This window comes from Rhea pennata, chromosome 18 (assembly GCF_028389875.1).
Source record: "Rhea pennata isolate bPtePen1 chromosome 18, bPtePen1.pri, whole genome shotgun sequence".
Classification (NCBI taxonomy): Eukaryota; Metazoa; Chordata; class Aves; order Rheiformes; family Rheidae; genus Rhea; species Rhea pennata.
This window is the reverse complement of record NC_084680.1, coordinates 4,072,553-4,092,429: the sequence shown is the minus strand read 5'-3', so window position 1 is coordinate 4,092,429 and position 19,877 is coordinate 4,072,553. Positions and strand designations below refer to the sequence as shown.

The following is a 19,877-nucleotide window of genomic DNA, read 5'->3' as shown; positions in this document are numbered from 1 at the left end:
CTCCTTATCACTCTCTTTTCTGAACAACCCTCCTCCTCCTGACAGGCTCCAGCTTACCACTCAGTCACCACAGACACTATGCCACCTCCACAATAACCATCCCATCCAGGGGATCTCCGAGACACAGCAGCCCAGCTCAGTGCTCCCCCCTGTCCAGCCCTCTGCTGGCAGCTCTGGCTGCATTGATTCATTATCCAAGCAGAGGTCAGGGACACCAAAACAATTACTGAAGTCCATCAGTACTCAGCAAAATTCCCAGCAATGCCTCTCACTTTCTGCACACCCTCATCCTCCTCAGCTTCTGCCTGCCCAAGTCGCAGGCTTCAGCACATCATCGGGCACGATGCGAAGCAACATCCATTGCACAAGCACATGTGCTGTGCCATGCAAAATGTCCTCCCTGCGCACCAGACACATAGGACCAAGCGCTGAAGGGGCTACGTGATAATGAGTGAACTTCCAAGACATCTAAGAACACAAAAGGGCTGCAGGACAGACATTGAAATGGAGGTGAGGCTGGGATCCCCCTCACTCCCCGGAGAAAAGAGCTAAACGCAACTGCAGGGTAATCCTCATGGCTGGCCAGAACCTGCTCCAATAGCACAGCCAAAAACCCACGCTGACTTTGTCATCGTTACAATCCTACCTCCTCTTTACCACAAGATAAATGCAGATGGGCTCCCACTCTGCAATCGTGCCCAGCCCTTCAGTGTCCGCAGGAGGTGAAGGGACACGCCGTCCGCTCAGCAAGGATGACATGACTCTCTCCTCTCCTAACTAGTCAGCATCACCGATGTACCGTGACTCCTACTCCTGCATTTGAAAGCCACGGGAACAAGTCATTTTCTAACAAAGGCTCGTCTCTGAGAAATCTCTTTCTTTTTAAGGATACACTGTCTAATTATTTAAAGAATCTTTAGTTTTTGTTCTTATTTCTCTTCTTTATTGATAAAAAATCTTAAAATACTAAAAAAAAAATCTTCCTGGCAATTTCCCAGGTCCAAAAACCTGATATTTTTCTCCCACTTTGTTTTGAACAGTGCTGAAGTCATCACAGCATTTTCTTACCAAGGATGCAAATCACAAATGCTGTATTATCCTGCCAAAATATATACGCTTTGGCACAGTTAAGAAACTAGAGCAGTTCTGATTACCACACCGGCTATGTGTTGTGCCTTGTGAAGCCAGCAGAGGGAAACCAGAAACCTTCTGTAATAGCAAGACAAAGAATCGTTTCCCATCCCCTTTTATTTCCTCTCTGTTCTTCAATAAAAAGAATTTTAGACTGACTTTTGGCCATTAGAGATGTTAAGTTTGCTTAGGCCTCAGTATTCAGAAGTGCATTTGTAGATGCAACCTAGCTAACAGGTCTTATGTGCTATCGTATTCAGCTAAACAACATTCCAAATCCTGGGGGTGTGGGGAGGAATTGAATCTTTAAGTTAGACATATATGTCTTTCTACCTGAGAGATAGACCCTGTATGTTATATTTGGAAGCATAAAAGAAACTCGACAGTGTTCCTTTAAGAAGATAGAGATGAGCTACTTTGTGTACTGTAGCATCATTCAGCTCCATGTTTCCACCATCGCCACTGCTAGTGTCCCTACTAAACAGCAACACAGACAGGGACGACCACGGTCAACGTCATCAAGCGTCATTAGTGACACCCGATGGGCCCATGCAACACCAGGCAGGGTTACGGCTGTGGGAGAAAACGGGCCCTACCTCTGTATAACAGCTGCAGAATCATTCTCCCGTTTCCGTCTCTTCCTCTCTGCGTAGCCCCTGAATGCCCTGGGAAACCATTTTAAGCCATTAACCAACTACACAGCTTTGAACTGGAGAGGACATGAAACACATAGACAAGAGAGAAAGCTCTCACCAGACAACAGAGAGAGGTCAGGCTGACTGAGAAGGAGAGCCAGGCCTTGCAGAACTGCATGAGAGTCAGGGACTGCGAAAAGAGTCACCAAATCAGAGGTCCTCGCTCTCTAGAGTAGGTGGCTGGAGAAACCGTTGTTCCTAAAGCAAGCGTACAAGTGGCTAGAGCACAGTCCAAAGAATGGGGAAGAACAACGATCAATCCCTACTACAGAGGAACGGACCTACTACAGAGGAAACTGCAGATAAAACCTCTGTACACCAGGACCAAGAGGCACAGAGGTACGCTAGCAACTGTAGCCTCCATATTGAAGATGAGGATGGCCGCAACATGATCCATGTAGGCCTACCAAGTGGAGCTATCTAACCTCTTGCCAGCTGACAAATAGCCTTCACACAGGGAAAGCACAAGTGAATATGACAGACAGGAGAGGAGAGGAGTTTATCCAGGACATCAACAGACAAGGAAACAAAAAATGAAGATTATACTTACGAGATGCTAGAGATTCCAGGAAACGCAGGGAAAAAGAAAAAGAAGAGGAATTCATTAGTGCTCAGCCCCAGCCAGCAATCTGAGGGAATCCTCACTCCAAAGGAACGCATATTTCTTGTTGAGTGGAAGAAAACTGCTTTTTAAATTAGACAGTTCTCAATGGCAAAACTCCTACTTGACCAAGCTAAATCCTCCCTGAGGCAGTGTTGGCATGTGGCTCAGACACAAATTAAGTTCCGTGTGGACCCAGAGAACACACAGATGTATTTGTAGAACTGACAGCTGAATGTGGCCCTTCAGGCTGCAAGAGGAGCTCAGCATTGTGGGCTTCCGCAGAGAGGAGGCCTCCTCACCAAGGCAACTAAGATTTTGGAAATCAGCTCACAGTATCTAGTCTCTGAAGGATGGAAACACTGCGGGCTGAACACAGCAGAGCAGAGGCTGGGAGAACAGGGGGACCTGAGGGAGCCATCCCAACCATCTCCAGGAGGCATGCTGAACTTCTGGAGATGTTTCTATGCGAATTCCAGAGGCAGTACAGTATCTCCAGAAATGTGAATTAAGGGAGTTGTGCTTCCTAAGGGCTTCTTTAGGGCACATTTCCCCAAACCAACAACCTGGCTTTGGCTTCCAGCAGCTCTAAGTCTTGTAGCACTGCCATGGGCCACTGACTCGCAACAAACCTCGTGCACAGCAAAGTTGACTTCAGATAGCAAAGAATGCGTCCAAAGGCAAAGAGAACTGGCTGGTTTTATGGATGGTTTTGTTTGCTGGATCAGGATCAGTTCCATGCTTTTGTTCTCAAGGTCTGACTGTAAAATACAATTCCCTGTTTCCAATCAACATTTGTAAAGAGTAAAGCATCAAATCGCCTTTGGACTGCCCAAGGGTCTGGTCAGCCTGGCTGGTGTCAAGCAGCATCAACCATCTCGGGGTGCTGCCAAACTTACAAATCTTAGAAAGGAGGTGGTGAGCAAAGGAACTATAACCTCTGAGGGCAATATGGAGAGGGCAGAAGCCCACAGAGGACCCTCACTCCTCCACACTGGGTGGGATAAGCATGCCTTTGCTATGCCATCAGCACCCACTGACTGGCACCAAGCAAATGCTTCTCTGGCCAGCTCCCTGCATTGGAAGCGTGGGTCACACATCCAGCTGAGCTGAGAGCTGAGGAGGTAGAGGTCAGGAAGGCATGCAGCTTTCACCAGGGGATGCAGAGTCCCTCCACATCTCAGGAGCCACCCACCCTCCTCCCCAACCCTTAATCCGGCCCTCTCTGCCTCAGCCCTTACAAGTCCAGTTCAGTCTGGGTTATCCCAACATCAGCAAGCAGCTTCTGTTTGGAGCTTGGGGATGGCAAAGTGCATGGGAAAGAGGAAACAGCAGAGAAGTTAACTATGAAAGGGAGACCAGGTGAGAGGAGGAGAAATGGAGAGCAGTGGAGCAGAGAGTGACACAGACAGACAGAAAGGAGGTAACAAGGCTGCAAAAAGGCCTTAGAAGGCCAAACAACTTCATTTTCTTCATGACCTGCCTTAGCTTTTCAGTCAGATGGGAAATATTTGAAACCAGGAAGATGTCTCTTAATGGACAAGCTGCACATAACCCTGAAGTGAGGCTTTGCCCACTCTCTTCAGTCCCTTGGGAACTGCTTCCTCCCACCACAACAGTGACCTAGGGCCACCAAATCCTGAGCAGAGCATGAAGAGAGGCTATGGCTAACTCAGATTCACTCACACTCTGCAGAGATTTCACCGACACCTTCTTCAAACAACCAGGCTAGGCTGTAGGTCTACATCTCACCCTACAGAGAGGCACATTCTCCAGAGTTATGGATGCAGGGCAGGCTGGGGTTCACAACTCCTCAAAGAAGTGGCTGCAGCAGTAGAAAATGGTGGAGGGTCTCAGCGGGCGTTCCCGCAGGACCCTCACTCTGCACAGGCAGCCAGGATCAGGGAACAGCATTATGGAGCAAACAAGGGACACAGGGAAGAGCTGGGCAACCAACAATGGAGTTAAAGAAGGGGAAAACAAACAAGTGGGAGTAACAGGAAAGAGAAATAATGAGTGCAGAAAAGACAGACAAGATTCTCTCTCTCACTCCTATACTGTGGTGCCAAACATGATTCGATTGCTCCAGGCTCTGAGATATAGCTCTGTATGGACCTCACGCTCCAAGGTACATTACCAAAGCTACAACAGTTGCTTCACTTACGCTTGCATAGTTGTAGTAGCAGTTTGAAAACTGAAGAGGTTCTCTTTTGGGAACCAGGTCCGTATAGGTACATCATCTGGAAGAGAGAAAGCGACACCTGAAAACCCATCAGGCAGAGACAGAATTCACACAGCAAGACTTTCCAGGCTATTGCTCTTGACACTCCTTCAACAGCCTGCCCTGTAGAGTCTCACCCTCCTTGAACATACATATGCTACCAGTAAGTGTTTCATAAATTTGTGCTAAGCCTTCTTAGCTGCACCTGTCTATCAGGCTATTAAACGAAGAATGAAAGCTCTCTCCTAAGCATAGGAGATTAGAATAATCCAGGAATTACATAAAAAAGCAACATCCGGAGAAGGATAAGGAAAACAAAAAGGAAAGAAATATTTCTTATTAGAAGTATTTTCTAGCCTCTGCCGCCTTCTTAGTGCTGTTAGTCTGGTCTGGAATGTCTCATTCAAATGCTTCTTTCCAATACGAACCCCGTGTTATAGATGAAAAGCATTTCCTTCCTCTGAGCAGAATTATAAGCCTAAAATATATTCTCTTTCTCCTCCATTCAAGTTTTCCAATATATCCCTTGGACACCTGTTCACAATAATGTGGCCTTCATGTTTGGGTTATTTTTTTCTTCTGTTTTTAGCGGTCAAACAGCACATCACCAGTCTGGGAATCTCTCCATGCTTATTCGCTCCCTTATGTTTGTAAACTGCCCTGCCTGAACCACCTGCGGGTTACTTCCCAATCTTGTTGCATTGGGACACCGCATGACCTCCATGTAACAGCCAAAAACTGATTTAAAAAAAAAAAAAAAAAAAAAAAAAAAAAAAAAAAAACAGGCAGCAAAAAAAGTTAGTAATTATGTTTGTGGAATGTTAGTGTCACAGATGAAGGAATTTGACCAAAAAGCAGCTCCTGTCAAGAACTCTCCAGTTAAAGTCCATCAGCCAGGGACTCAGAGGTATATTAACACCCCTCCCCTGAGGCATGGGATGTGTGCATGGACATAGATTAGATTCCCAGGATTTGAGGCTGATTTGCAGCATGTTTTGCTTCCAACTTCATAGCTCCCATGGTTAACACATTGCCATGTGTTGTTGATAGTATGTCTTGTTTCACTCATTGGAGTTTTAAGATCATTAGCAACCACAGTATCTTAGTCATTAATATTCTGGTATTGTCAAGAGTATTTTTTACTCACTTTTCCTGGCCAAAACCCAACTCAACCCTATATGCCTACTGCAAATATAATTAGTACACATCAGATATCTTACTAAATGTTTCATACAGGTCACTATCTACCTAGAAATTGATCCTGCAGTTCCTTGAAAGCACAGAAACATAGGTGCAATTACTGATGCAAAGATGCTAAATGCAAGCGGGGAGGCTTCCTTTGAAGTGGAGCACATATAAATCCATGCACAGGAGCAGTCCCTAAGAAATCATGCAGAAAGCTGTAACAGACACTCCTCAACTGACAGTTTATGTCAAGCCCTGTATAAAGGCACTCCAAGGAAATATATATTTTAAATGAAAACTGCATTCTAGTATTCTAAATTCTTATTAAGAAGTTCATATTTCTGCCCTCCTCCCAAAATCACATAGAGAATAAAAGCAAAATAGCTCAGAATATAAATGGATTATTTATTTGAAGTCTTGGTCCCACAGAAGTGCTGAAGGAGGAGAAGTTGTGTGAATCCTGGCTTAGCCAATGCTTCTGTGCAGATGTTTCAGAGACTACATATCTCAAAGGACTGACAACGTTTTAATACACTTTCCAGCTTTTAAGTCAGTAGCTTTGATTCAAAACACAGCTTTTGCGCAATGGCTAATATCCTCATGATGTGCTGTCTGAACAATGTCTGGAAGCCTCCCCTCCACGTCTGACAGACAGGAGTGGATATAGGAGAGATGTCACCACCCATAGCAGTCGAGGGAGAATAAGGGAATCTGCAACCCTTCAAAGATGCCTCTTTATCTGCCAGGGGTGGAACAGCAGCAGAGAAGCATCCAGCTGGGATGGGGCACAGTCCAACTCCAGAGCTAATCTGACAGATTGAAACTCTTGAGTTTAAATAGAGCTATTTTGCTTCCAGGAGCAAGCAGCAAGCTCCTCCTCCTCTGCCAGGCAGAACATCTTGTCTTCCCTCTTTTTTATCATCTACCATAATGAAGTATCCAAGGAACCATGGGCCTAGGAAAGACTGGAGAAACAGTGACACCACACTCAGTCTTTCCAACACCTGCCAGGCAGCACAAAACATCTCAGCATCTCCGTCCACTAATGGATGTGTTTGTATCAGATGCTGGGAGCAACATGGGAGACAACAGCTTGTGCTTCTCTGGAATGGTGCTAGATATCATCAACTTAGCCAAAAAAAATCCATATTAAATTATGCCAATCTGGCCTAACTGCCACGAGGATTGATTTGCAGCAATAGTTTGTCATGTAAATCCAAACAGAAAAACCAGCATTGTGAAGTGAATCTCTGGGGAAATTAGTCTTTCTCCTGTCTCCATCCATCTTTGCTGTTTTCCCCCTTAGCCATGCATGAAGGGCATTCCGGCAAACACTTCTTGCAACCCATCATTCAGTTATTGGTTTTCCTCTGAGTAACAATGTTTGGATAGAGAGCACAAACTAGGCCAAGCTGAGAAAACTTTCAGTGCATAGTGCCAGTGCATATGACGGGATTTGGTCTCCAAGGGACAGTGCTGTCTGTGCTGCCACACGTGCAAGCACTCGGAGGCTCGAGACAAGCAGAGGGCATCCACTAGCTGGTTGTACAAAACGTGAAATATTCATGGAAGCACCTGCAGGTTCAATGTTATCCAGTGTGTTCCCATTTGCTTAACTACTCTGATATATTTTCAGAAGGACAAGCTCCATTTCACACTGATAACTGGCCCTAATGAAAATTACTGCCTGGTTGGGAAAAAGGCATACTATAAAGCTGTTTCTGTATCATGTAACCTGCTTCACAGGTCCCACAGCACAGAATACAATTTTGATTTATTCAAGAAAGCTTTCAACATAAATATAGCAACATTAGAACAGAAAGTTTTTGCTCTCTCAATTTCGAACAGGTCTTACAACTGCAGATTCAAATCAGCACCTGATCTCCACACAACCAACCCCCTCCACGTTGTGGGTCTCTCCTCCTGAAATCCAGGCACTGAAATATTTTCTTCTTCTATTTTCACATAAGTGTTCTTGCTGTGCCATCATAAGCAAAGCTACCTTTAACAAGTAAAACACATATGATCAGAACACTGTAAATATAGGTAGACACTTCTCACTCCTTTTCTTGTGCCTAAGAAATAAAGTCTAAACTTGTACATGTAATGGCTCAGGAGAAGCTCAAAAATCCACAGGGAACAAACAGAGAAATAATGCTTGGAAATTATGCACAATACCTGCCTCCCACACCCTTTTTCACCTTTATTAGCTTATGCGTGAATTTAGTCATGTAATTTTAGGCATCCAAGTGTGAATATGTGGTCCCTAACTTAAACTTTCTGCCATTTTACCTGCATGCAGCTATCATGAACCCAGCAAAGATGTTCAGCTTGATCCCCACAGTTCTTACATGCTACTTGATTCCTTTTCAAGGGTAAAGCCTTGAGCTACCTTGCTGGACACACAGCTCTAAAAGCCTCGATGTACAATTACAAAAAAAGTCAGGGAAATTAGGTCAGGTCATTGCTGGCCGTGTACAGAGCTGACAGACAACGAGATGGACTGCATCCTGGCTCATAATTCAAAGCATATAGTTTGAGACGTATATTTGATTAATGATTAAGTTTTCAAAAACAATCAGGAATTTTTTAATGCAATTGAGTAATAACAAGGCATATTCCCTGAAAACATTCAGCAAGTGAATGGAGGAGGAATTTCAGTATCATGTTATTTGGTAGTATTTATGGAAAGACTATGACGTGGCATTACATGAGGGACCCTGCCAAACCAACTCCAGCCACACGCACAGGCTAACACAAAAAAAGGGACGTACCAAAGTCACCCTCACCAAGCTATGTTAAGCCGGCATGAAAACCACCCCAGCTTGTCTGCTGCGGACAAGCTGGAAGCAGAGATAACAGGGCTCTCGGTGGGTCCAGTTGCCCACTTGGAGGAGTTGCCCTTAAACAGTGCTCAGCTTATTTTAAGCTTCCTCTTCGTCAATCCCTTTCTGTAGGCACCGGTGCAAGGTATCAGCAAAAGTGCTGAAGGGGAAACGCTTCAGGGCTTAACTCAATCCACCCAGCAACGGTACCCTTGTGTCGAGAAGAGATGGGCATCTTCCTTCACCCGTATGTTGCAGAGACCCTTTGGGCCCTTTCAGCACACAGCACCCACCCTTACTTACCAGAAACTCGATCAACACTATACATCCTCTCCAGCCTTTTCCTGTGCCACCCTGTCTCGCTGGATTGATGCTGTTCCAGGTCAAAGGAATGCTGGGAAGGGACAGCCAGTCGGGTGCAGTTTGGGCACTCCTTGGAGCCCTGCCGACTGCCCGGCCAGCCTTTGCAATGCCTGCTCACGCCGTGAGAGCCACCAGCACTGTGCATAGGGTGGCCGTGGTGGCACTCCTCTTGGGGAGCCCCCTTCATCACCACCAGTTCCATGCTTTCGTTCTCATGGTCTGACAGCATCGGCCGCTCGCCGGAGATGGTGTAGACTCGTGGCTTCGGTCCCTCGCTTGGCATCTTCTCCGCCTGCTCCTCGGAGAAGCTCCTCTCAAACTTGCCGTCCGAGATGACGGAGAGCCTGCGCTTGTTCTGTGCCGCCTGCTGCATCTCAGGAGAGTCCTCCTGTCCGATATAGGAGTCTGCTAACAGATGATCTGAAACAGATGGCACACTTTACTGCTTAAACCTGAAGCACCCCAGGCACAGACAGATTCAGGAGACTGTTTGCTACTGCTGCAGAAAGGGGAAGAGAGAAAAGGAGATGTGGTAGGGCCCCCCAAGAACCTTTCTAGATGAACATTTCCACACAGCCTTGTAAATCTCCAAAACTGGTACTGAAGAGAGAGACATTTCTCACAGACATGCCCAATAGTTTAAACTTGCAAATGGCCAGCAACAAGGGCCTAGGAGCAAATGCAGTTCTTGGTGCACAGCCTGAAATTGCTTATGTGCAAAGCAGTCCTTGTTCAGCAGTGCAGCCCTAGCTATTTCAACAGGTTTACCTACACAAGGGCTACTGAGTTGGGAAAGGTTTGCAGGACAAGGGCCAGCCCTAACTTTTGCCCTGGTATCCCTTTGATCCTGGTAAGAAGTCACAAAATCCAAATGTTCTTTGTGCACCAAGCTACTATTTTCTGAACTAAAGGAAAGGGGCAAACCATCAGGGGGTTCTTGTTAATTTTCTGCCAGTTGGTTTGACATGAAAGAGATGCCAAAAGACTCCAGCGACAGCTGTGACACAGCTGCCCCGCTCTCTGTCACACCCCTGGCTAGCCTCATGGGTGTAGATGGCGAGGGCACTGTCTGCAGAAGCTGCCCTGAAGAAAGATGCGGCAGCTCCCTTTGTACAGTAGCAAGATCTAAAGGAGAGAGACCCGTGAGTGCAACCGTCTTTGGAGCCCACACAGTGGATGAAGTGCCAGGAAATTTCAGCATTTCCATGGCAATTCCATGCATGAACCCAACAGTAGCTGCCACCCACCTGCTAATCCCTTTTTCAAGTGGCTGTTAATTACCTCTTACACCTCCCTTCAGATGGGAAGCAACTAGGGGACTGTTAAAAAGGCTCAGCAGGGAATGCATTAGTCATGTGACTACTACCCTAGAAAAGAGAAAATCGTAAGCATCCAGCACAGACAACAGCATTATACACAGAAGCAGAAGGCAAACCCATTCCTTTACTTCATCATATACTTAACGAATGTTTTTTCTTCAGCTGCTGAGCTGGAAGAACTGAACAATAACTTAAGGCTTGGCTATCTTTAAATTAGCCATGAAGAGATGAAGGATGAAGAGAGCAGTCTCATGACAAGTCTGCTGTATTATGTGTCCAAGCAAACTGGACCTTTTGCTGCCACCACATCCTGCATCATATGAAGTGCTCTCATGCCCCACTGGAAGAGAGTCCTCCCATGCTGAGCCCTTGGCAGCTGGCCTCAGGACCTATGCCATCAGGTTCTGAATCTGAAATCCATCCTGAATTATGCTCACATTGCTAAGGGCCTCTCTGCCTGCTCTGTTTGCAGCCAGGACTGAACTGAATTTTCCCAGTGGTGGCACAGTGTGTCACCCTTATCTCATTTTTCTGCTTGAGACACAACTTCCTCCAGCGCTACTAGGAGATAAATGTGTCCCTAGCCATTCTGCTCAGCAGACAGGTAGAAGAGATTGTCAGGACAGGTCAGGCTGACACTAGAGAGGTTTGTTCCATTTGTCTCCTAGAGAGACCTCGTGTTCCCAGCACACTGCAGCTGGCAGCTGTCCAGTCCTCTCCTTGAACTCACCAGTGGAAGAGGCTGTTAGGAGTCCTAAAGAAAGAGCTATGTCTTTCAAATCAGTAGCTGGGGCTGTCTTTTCAGGCTTCCCATGAAGTTCAAAATCCATGACTATGCATAGTGAGGGGTCAGGCACCTCACCAATCCTATACAGATAAAGTCTGAAAGGTAGGCAGCGGTCTATGCAACCCATGCCCTGCGCAGCGAGACAGCACAGACATCTGCATCTCCTCCAGCAGGAGGGCCTGCTGCACTAGAAGGGCCTTCACCAGAACAGTTTCATCCCTTACCATTCAAGTAGAAGTAGCTGCTCCATCAGCTGTCATTCAACAGCTCATCCATTGAGTCCTACCTGTTACAAGGTAGGACCTCATGCACCAACCAGTACATTAAAGGTTTATAGGTTTCAAAGCTTCTCCAACCACTTTTCACCCCTCAAGAGGCAGCAGGACATGGTATTTGTTCACCAGCCACTCAACCTCCCAGTGCCATGTCTAAGTGTGCTTTAGAATACACATCTTGGGAAAACACCATCACTGTGCAAACCTGTGCCAGCTTTTTTTTTCCCCTCTACTCACAACTCAGCAAAATTTGCTATTCTAACAACCTCAAGCACACTATTTTTTAAATTAAAACCAAAGACCAGTTCTAGATACTTATCTCAACTTGTCAAATTTACTAGTATGTGTGGGCACGATGACACCAGATATTCCTTGAGATACCACAATATAGTAGCTGACAGCTGCTCCTGTTCCTCCTAAAAGGTTTACTTCTATGGGGTAGAAAGAGCATCATTATAGCAAACACTGGATTATGCGACTTTACCCACGTACTGATAGTGCTGCACTTCCTGTGCTTCAAACAAGTCAACCATTGGTAAGAGAACTGAGAATTTCTGAATTTTGGTATCCAAAGGCAAATGGTACTGAACAAAATTTGAAGTCTCAATCTTTCATTCAGGTTCTAATTCCTTGGTCACCACTAGGTAAACAGAAGCGCACAAAATGTAGTATGTCAGAAGATGTTGGATTACAGAGAATTACAACTGCAGAGAGACAAATTCTAGTCTTAGATTCATAAGCACAGAGTTACATTGGCTCCCTCAAGATTTACAGACATGTAAATGGGAGATGACTGGTTTCAAGTAAGAGTCATAGAATCACAGAATTGGTAAGGTTGGAAGGGACCTCTGGACGTCATCTAGTCCAACCTCCCTGCTCAAGCAGGCTCACATAGAGCATGTTAGACAGGGCTGCATCCAGGTAGGCTTTAAGTATCTCCATAGAGGGAGACTCCACAACCTCCCTGGGGAACCTGGTCCAGTGCTCTGTCACTCTCACAGTGAAGAAATTCCCCCTCACATTCAGGTGGAACTTCTGTGGTTCCGTTTTTGCCCATTTCCTCTTGCCTTTCGCATGGGACAACTGAAAAGAGTTTGTCCCCATCCCCTTGACACCCTTCCTTCAGGTAATTACAGACATTGATAAGATCCCCCCCTCAGTCTTCTCTTCACACTAAAGAGGCCCAGCTCTCACAGCTGTTCCTCATTAGGATAATCCTTTATTCCTTGCATGTCTTGCTGCCATAATCCTTATTGGTATCTCTTATCACCTATGCCTATATGCAGCATAAATGGGTACATAGGGTGGACAAGCCTCATAGACTGGTAAGCAAAAACTTCCGTCTTTTAAAGCATTCAAAGTTTCATGATGTTTTTGTTCCCAGTTCCATACCACAATCTAACAGTTACAGGGTTACAGTTCTTGGGTGGATATATTAGATATAAACCACCTATCTGATGAGAACATGTTATTGTGCAGAATATGAGGAAAATACTTCCTTCTTGCCTTACTTTCCCCATACTCAAAGTGTTTTGACTTGTATTTAGCTAGGAGTTTTCATGGTGAAATACTGTAGAGGACTACCAACACACCAACATTTTCTCTTCATCAAACAACTGGCTCATTTTTTTCTTTTTATCCAACTACTTAGCACCTTCAGTAACTATAAACTGAAAAAGTAACTTCATGTACAAAGGAAATAGGAAGCTTTGCTGAAGACTGCTAGTTAATAAAGACTTTATCTGCAGAAAGAAATTAGTATGAAAGGAAAAAAAAATACCATCCATCATAATGTATTTCTGGCCTCTAAAAATGAACCCACACTTATTTCAGGTAGTGAGTCTGTGCTAATGTTCACACACAAGTGGGTACATGCATGCATGTACATGTTTATTCGTGTCCACCAGCAGCCCTGAGATGTTAGTGTGCTTTAAAATGATCAATTCCATCTTCTGTGCTTGCACTGAACTGAATTCAGGTGGCAAAGCATAACTGTTTCCACTATGACATTTTAGGTTAACAGTTTGCTTCTGCTAGGAAAGAAGTCAAGCTGGTCCAGAAATCAATGCTGAATTAAATTTGAGCCACAGGGATGTTTAGTGAAGAGAAACAGTAACTGGGGACTTCAGCAATAACTGAAATTGCCTTCTAAGAGTCATCTGAAACAGCCTGCTGTTAACACCCTCTGCCTGGTTACTGCTGCTCTGTTTCATTTCATTTTCACGTTGCTTTTGCCACCTCTCCCACAACCAGCTGCTCCATCAAACTGCCACGCCAGTCCAGGGCAGGGTGACTCAGGCAACCTGGCACAGTGCCCTCCTCCCTCGAGGTGCTCAGATGAAGCTGACCCAGGAGCAGCTCTGTTCTCCCATTCACTTTCATCAACATCAAGCTTGTTCTACACCGCTGCATAGCTACCTTGCAGTAGACAAATCAGGTTCCTCAAAGGGATTTTTCATCCAGATTTGCGCTCTATATGGATTTGTTGTGGCTGAGGCATTGAATGGTAGGATGCAGAAAAGTAAGGAGACCAGTATGTTTAGCCTGTTGATCATACGCCTGCTGATAACAGCAACATTCAGACCATGTACTTTCATTACTTCCTTGGCTACCTGGGCTGAGTTTAACAGTCTGTCCAGAGTTTAGAGGCTTAATAGTCCAGTCCTGAGAACCATTTGGCTCCCCATGCCTCTTGCTGTTTACTTGAATGCATTTTTCTTCTTCCTGGCTTTACTTGCTCCTCTATGGTATTTCTGCCCAAAACAGTTATGAGGACTTAAGTACCAAAGACATGACCACTGACAGCAATGACAATCTGTACTGGTTCACTGGTGATCCTTTGGGTGGATAGATGAAGAACCAAAAGAAAGAATCGATGTTCTCAGTAAATGTATTCTGATCATTATGCACTTATTACTATCAGATATCTACTCTTTGGCATCCAGTAATTCCAAATAACTTCAGCACACAGCCTGGTCTGACCTAGGCAACTAAACTTCGCAGGGCTTTCTCAATTTCTTTCCCTGTAACAACATTTCTAGAAGAGGAAACATGCTGGGATAAGCCCATTCACATCAGTGGAGAGACTCACCAACCCAACTCATATCTGATGCAGACTATCTGTAATCCCACGAAATGAGATTATAGAATACAGCCAGCAGGTACAGATGAAAGCTAAAATATAAATATATAACTGTATTTAGCAGCAAAACTGATGATTAAAACACCTTAGATCTAAAATCTCAGTTCCACCGTCAGATGCAAAGTGGCAAGTGGGCATCAAGATAAATCCTACTCAAAAAAAAAAAAATCCATCATTTTGGAAAAGTAGAACTTATAATCGTTTTCTCTGCTCTGCTCCTCCTCAGCTGGACTTCTCTGGACTGAATGCCTCTTCAGTTTATGGTACCAATATCAAATAAAGAACTTGCCCTGACTAGTGAAGATTAATTGAAAGATGCAAGGCTTTAGGACATGACCTTGTAGTATTGTTTGTGGTAGGAGAAATTAAATTTTTTATTTTACATCATTAGAAGGCCAGGTGATGCCTTCAAAGAGGGGGGCAGAGGACTGCACTGGCTAGAGCTCAGCACATTGCTAAAAAGTAGGAGGTTTCCAACAGAGTTTGGGCAGCTTCTCCCACAGTTTCAGTTCTGAGGCATCATCTTCTCTGGCAGTGCCTCTCAGGTGTGCCAGGATGCTGCAGGTCCTGTTCTCCTCTACTCCCACAGGACCCAGACATGTCACCATAGCCACAGTACAAAGCTCCCTACCGCATCAGCTGTGCCCTTCTCCAAACCACTAATGCAACACAACCTTTCCCAGACAGCACAGCAGGCTGAACCTGTTCCCAGAGGCAAGCTAGGGGCAGACTTCACTGGACTGTGGGGTTGAAATGTAGTCAGGAAATAGGTATGTTAAAAAAAAAAAAAAAAAAAAGAAAAAACTATTCAAAGTATTGAAGCAAGATGCAAGGAGATAAAAACGGAGATATAAAAAATTTAAAAAACCAGAGTCACTTTAGTCATTCAGTAGTTTCAGAGTCAAGCAAGTGGAGCCTCTATGACAAGCTGGTCAGAGATGACAAGAGCAGCATTTCTGTGACAAGCACAACATTCACTGTGAGATTCTCCAAAGCATGACAAGGCTAGCTCTGCTGTGACCTTATCCAGTGCTCTAACACTGCCACTTCCAAGGAAAGAAGTTCACACAGTTCTCTGCAGAAATGAGAAAAGGTAAGGTGACCTCAGGATACAAGCAGCTCTGAGAAAACAGAAGATCACTTAAATATGGCAAAATGGTTCCAACTGCTCTTGTGAGCTAAAACGGGACAAGAAAACAGACAAACTGAAGATGATGGTGAGACTGTGTCTCAGGGATCTGTAACCTTTTAGTCTGGCCTATAACATTAATGTGAATAGATGAAGTTGTTACTGCAAGACAAGACCCAAAGGAGCGAGAGGCAGCAACTACTACCTGCCTTTAGCATTTCCATGGTAACAGTGTGATCTACGTTTCTCTTCACAATATAAGCAGTCAAGGTATTTTATGGCAAGTCCGATGATACATCTACACCATATCTGTACTGGCTAAACCTGGAAGCAGCCCTAAACCCTTGGAAATGGGATTTCACATCCCCATTCCACCCTGAACTCAGGCAGCCTGCAACCTTCTCTGCAGCAAGTGACCTAAGTGCTCTTCTAGAAAGGCCCCCTCAGTTGCTCAGCACCAGCCACAATGCCAGTACGAGGACACAGGGATACACTAAAACACCTGGGCTGGACACACTGCTGAGGTCCTTCCCTGGGGCAGTGCAATACACTTGCTAGAGAGAACAAGGCAGACTCGGTCTCTCACCATCCACATCGCTTACGCCAAAATCAGGCGCCAGAAGAAGTCTGGCAGCTCCACTGTCTGAACATCAGCAAATTAAAGGTCCCTCTTGGAATATAGCGTAGATGCAGCCTCACAGCCACAGGCTTCACCAAAAAGCATAGCTCCCAAGTCACCTGCTCGACTTGAAGCACCTGGAAAGCCTCACACCAGGCTTTTTCAAGCCCAACGTAAGTCCCTGGCAGCATGACAAACCTCCTCTGTTGCACGGCTGCTGCCTTCCAAACACACTCTCACCTATTCTTCTGAGGATGTAAACACAAGTGCACATTTGCTTCAGTAAATTGTCTGCATGTGGCACAGCAGCCTCAGCAAACAGGTTTTTCTCCTGCCAGTACTCCCCATTGCTATTTAGCCTGAGGAGGGTTGCAGCCTCCTTCTCCTTATACATTCAGTGTTTTCACTGATGGCTGAAACTTTCTACAAAAACAAAGAAGAAAGACAGCTTTTTTGAGCTTGAAAAAAGTTGGTTTCAGCTTTGGGTAAGCATCCAGTTTAGTTTGTATCAATGCAGATCAGTCAAAGTAGCCACACTATTTTTACTAATAATCACAGCAAATTTGAGTCAAGATCTGCTAGGAAACCGTTGCCCAAGTTCCATCATCTCTTGGCAGACCAGAGCTAGATTCTACAGAAAAAGCTTTGGTGTTCCAGCAGCAGTAGCTACCCTTCAAATAACCCAACTGGACAAAACTGAAACTGCCAGCACATCTCCCTTCCTTCCCTCAGCAAAGGAATTCTAGGTCTGGACCTACCAACTGGGATGCATCATTGTTGCCCTGCAAACAAGAAGACATTTCTCAACTGCTTTATTTGTTCTTATTTTTTATTTTGTTGTTTCATGCCCTTGGTGTCTTTCCCTCTTACTCTTCCAGTATATAAATATAAAGAAACCTAAGCTGGTATCTCAGCGTGCAGCCTATGACACCTAACCTGGAAAGGGGATCCTGTAGAGGTCCAAAGCTCTTTATCCCCCAAGCACTAGTGAGACTTTCAGTGATCATCTCTTTTTCATTTTGATCTCTCCAGCCTTGTTGCAGTCACCCTTTAAAACATGTCAGTCCTTTTCCCTATCTTCGGTCCAGATCTGTCCTACATTAACCTCATCCCACAGACACAGATAGAAAGTCTTTGGAAGGTTCCAGAAAGCTGTGAGAGTTGGCATGGATTCTGACAACAGCCTCATAGTCAAAATTAATGCTCAACGTGGAAGAGTGCTCTTTTTGGGAACCTTCCCAGACCTTCTGTCTGCATGAATAAGCCTGGAATGAACAGAGGCAGGAAGAGAGCAGGAGATGCATTACCACCTTGGCTCCAGCCCCCTTGACAGATCAGCGGCCTGTGTCAACTGCAGAGTCCAACTCTCCCTTTCTAAACCCTCAGGGGATCTTAAGGATCAGGAGAAAAAGACAAGAAACCACCACGAACAACAACAAACTGAGCGGTCCCAAAGGGACAATCCTCTGTCAACAACGCATACCCTATCATCAGGCAGCTGGATGGTTCCAATATGGAAGCAAAGAGTAGGAAAATCTACTACCAACCCCTGCTGTAACCTAACAACATGGCCAGAGCACTCTGAGCAAAGTGACAGAACAGACGAATGTACCTCCCTAGTCACCTAGAGAAACCTCCTCCAGAATAAGACATCAAAGAGCTGCACAGGCTAGTCACACAGTATTTCTGACCCACAAAGTCCTCAGACTTCACATCAGGAAGAATCAAAGCTACAAAAGCTGTAACCAACCATAAACACTGTCCTTTACCTGCTTCTTCCTACACGTACACCCTACAGTACCCTGCAGTCCCGTTTACCTTGTGATGATGTTCAATTCCTTACTCATTACTCTAGCAAAGGAAGCAGAGCATGCACAGACTGCAGCTGTGCTGAAAACAGTAGGTAAACAATGCCTTGCAAATAAATCACATCTCATCAGAAGTCTTGGGCAAGGCAGTTGGCCCAGCCTGCTTATACACAATCCCTCTGTAGGGATTCATCATCTCCCTCCAATTCCTCAAATCCAATCTGTACTTTCACACACACACACACACACACACACACACAATCTCCAAAGCGGCCCACAGAAATAGATTCTGGGGTGCAAAACTTACCACAAGGTCTCAGATCAGTAGTGCAATGTGAAACAAGAGGTGGGACTGCAAAAGCCATTATATCATCCTCTTTCCCTCACGGGACTCTAAAGACAAGAAGGTCAAACCAGAATAGACATCCCCAGAGAATAAAATGCAGCAGAAATTGAGTAAGTTGAGGCAGCCTCTGCACACTTGGCATCTCCATGTGCATGGTGTCTCTCCTGTGTCTTCCTGGCGAGTTAGAGAGCTCCACCCTTCTGCCTAGGAGATGAATTAGCAGGTAAAGCAGCAAAAGAAGAGGCATCCCAACCAAAGATTCATACTCAGCTCATGTTATGAAAATTTGTCCCTCTGATAGCTCCTTCGCAAGGAAAGAGAAGGGTTCTACCTAAGAACTTAGCAGAAGAGGAGGATCTTGCTCTTCTCTCCTCCATTTAGGCCTCCATCATGACACAACATGAGTGTCTTGGGCTCCTTCAAAAAGGTAAAGAGATGAACACAATAGAGACAGGAGTCAAGAACGGGACTATCAAGAGACTAGGCGGAGAGTGCATCAGGGCAATAACAAGAGATGGCCAAAACCAACCAAAACACAATCATAGGGTTGAGCAACAAACATGGAGGAAGGCAGAGGAGGGAAAAAGCAAAAACAGATGATCAGGGGGAAAAAGCAAGGAAAAAATGGAAATATGGAGAAAGTCTAGATCCAGAATACTATGCTGAAAGGCACATATCACTGGCTCTTCACCTGCAGGGAATGTACAGAAAGTATACTTGTTACATTACTAGCATTTATTCCACTTGGACATCACAAACCTGGATACAGGCAGTGAAGCGATATGAAGCAGCAGCTGCCACAAACTCCAGCACTGAGCAAGACAAGCAGAAGTGAGAGAAAGGACGCACCTAACCAGAAATACACACATCCCAGTAACCAGCACTGAAAAGAAAGTGAACTTTGTGAAAATACCTCGCTATTTCAGGAGGAAAAAACAAAAACAAAAATAAACAAACAAAAAAAAACACATAGCAGTAACCTTTTCTCAGATTTTGTAAAGAACTCTTCCTAACACACAGGTTGTCTGACTGACCAGCTCCTGGCCAGATTTACTCCAGACTTACCAGAAATGTTGTTTTTCCGATAAACTCTCGTTAACGCTTCAGTGTTGAACTAACAAGTACATAGTCATCACTGTCCCACTGATGGCTCTGCCACATTCTGTTCCTGCTCCTCAATGACTAAAGCCCTTTTTTGTCATTGTGCCCACCAATTACTTTAAATCCCATTCAAGAGTTTAAATCTTTTTCCTGGACTATAAAGTACTAAAGTCAAAGCCCACTTCCTTCAACTCACTTGCATGCTATAGCCTTGACGTAACAGCAATCTGCTGACAGTGCCAGGAGCAATTACCCCAGTACATACCTGTGGTTATTACTCCGGAAAGCAGGCCTATCCATCCTGGTAAAGATATTCACGATAACAGTCTA

At 45.0% G+C, this 19,877-nt stretch overlaps 1 protein-coding gene across 4 annotated transcripts in view; it reads right to left on the bottom strand.

Annotated features, from left to right (window-relative positions):
• Positions 1–19,877, bottom strand: part of NSMF (NMDA receptor synaptonuclear signaling and neuronal migration factor) — a 50,003-nt gene that overhangs the window by 19,337 nt on the left and 10,789 nt on the right. For 3 of the 4 annotated variants that reach the window (XR_009960277.1, XM_062591349.1, XM_062591350.1), the window contains 2 exons: positions 8,962–9,441; positions 4,592–4,667 (listed from right to left, as the gene is read on the bottom strand). Coding sequence is in view for 3 of the 4 variants with exons in the window: in XM_062591349.1 (XP_062447333.1) it covers positions 4,592–4,667; positions 8,962–9,441 (556 nt within the window). In the remaining variant the exon portion in view is untranslated. Of the gene's footprint in view, positions 1–1,727; positions 1,797–2,376; positions 2,383–4,591; positions 4,668–8,961; positions 9,442–19,877 lie in introns of all 4 variants that reach the window. The other variant, XM_062591351.1, reaches the window with a different exon arrangement.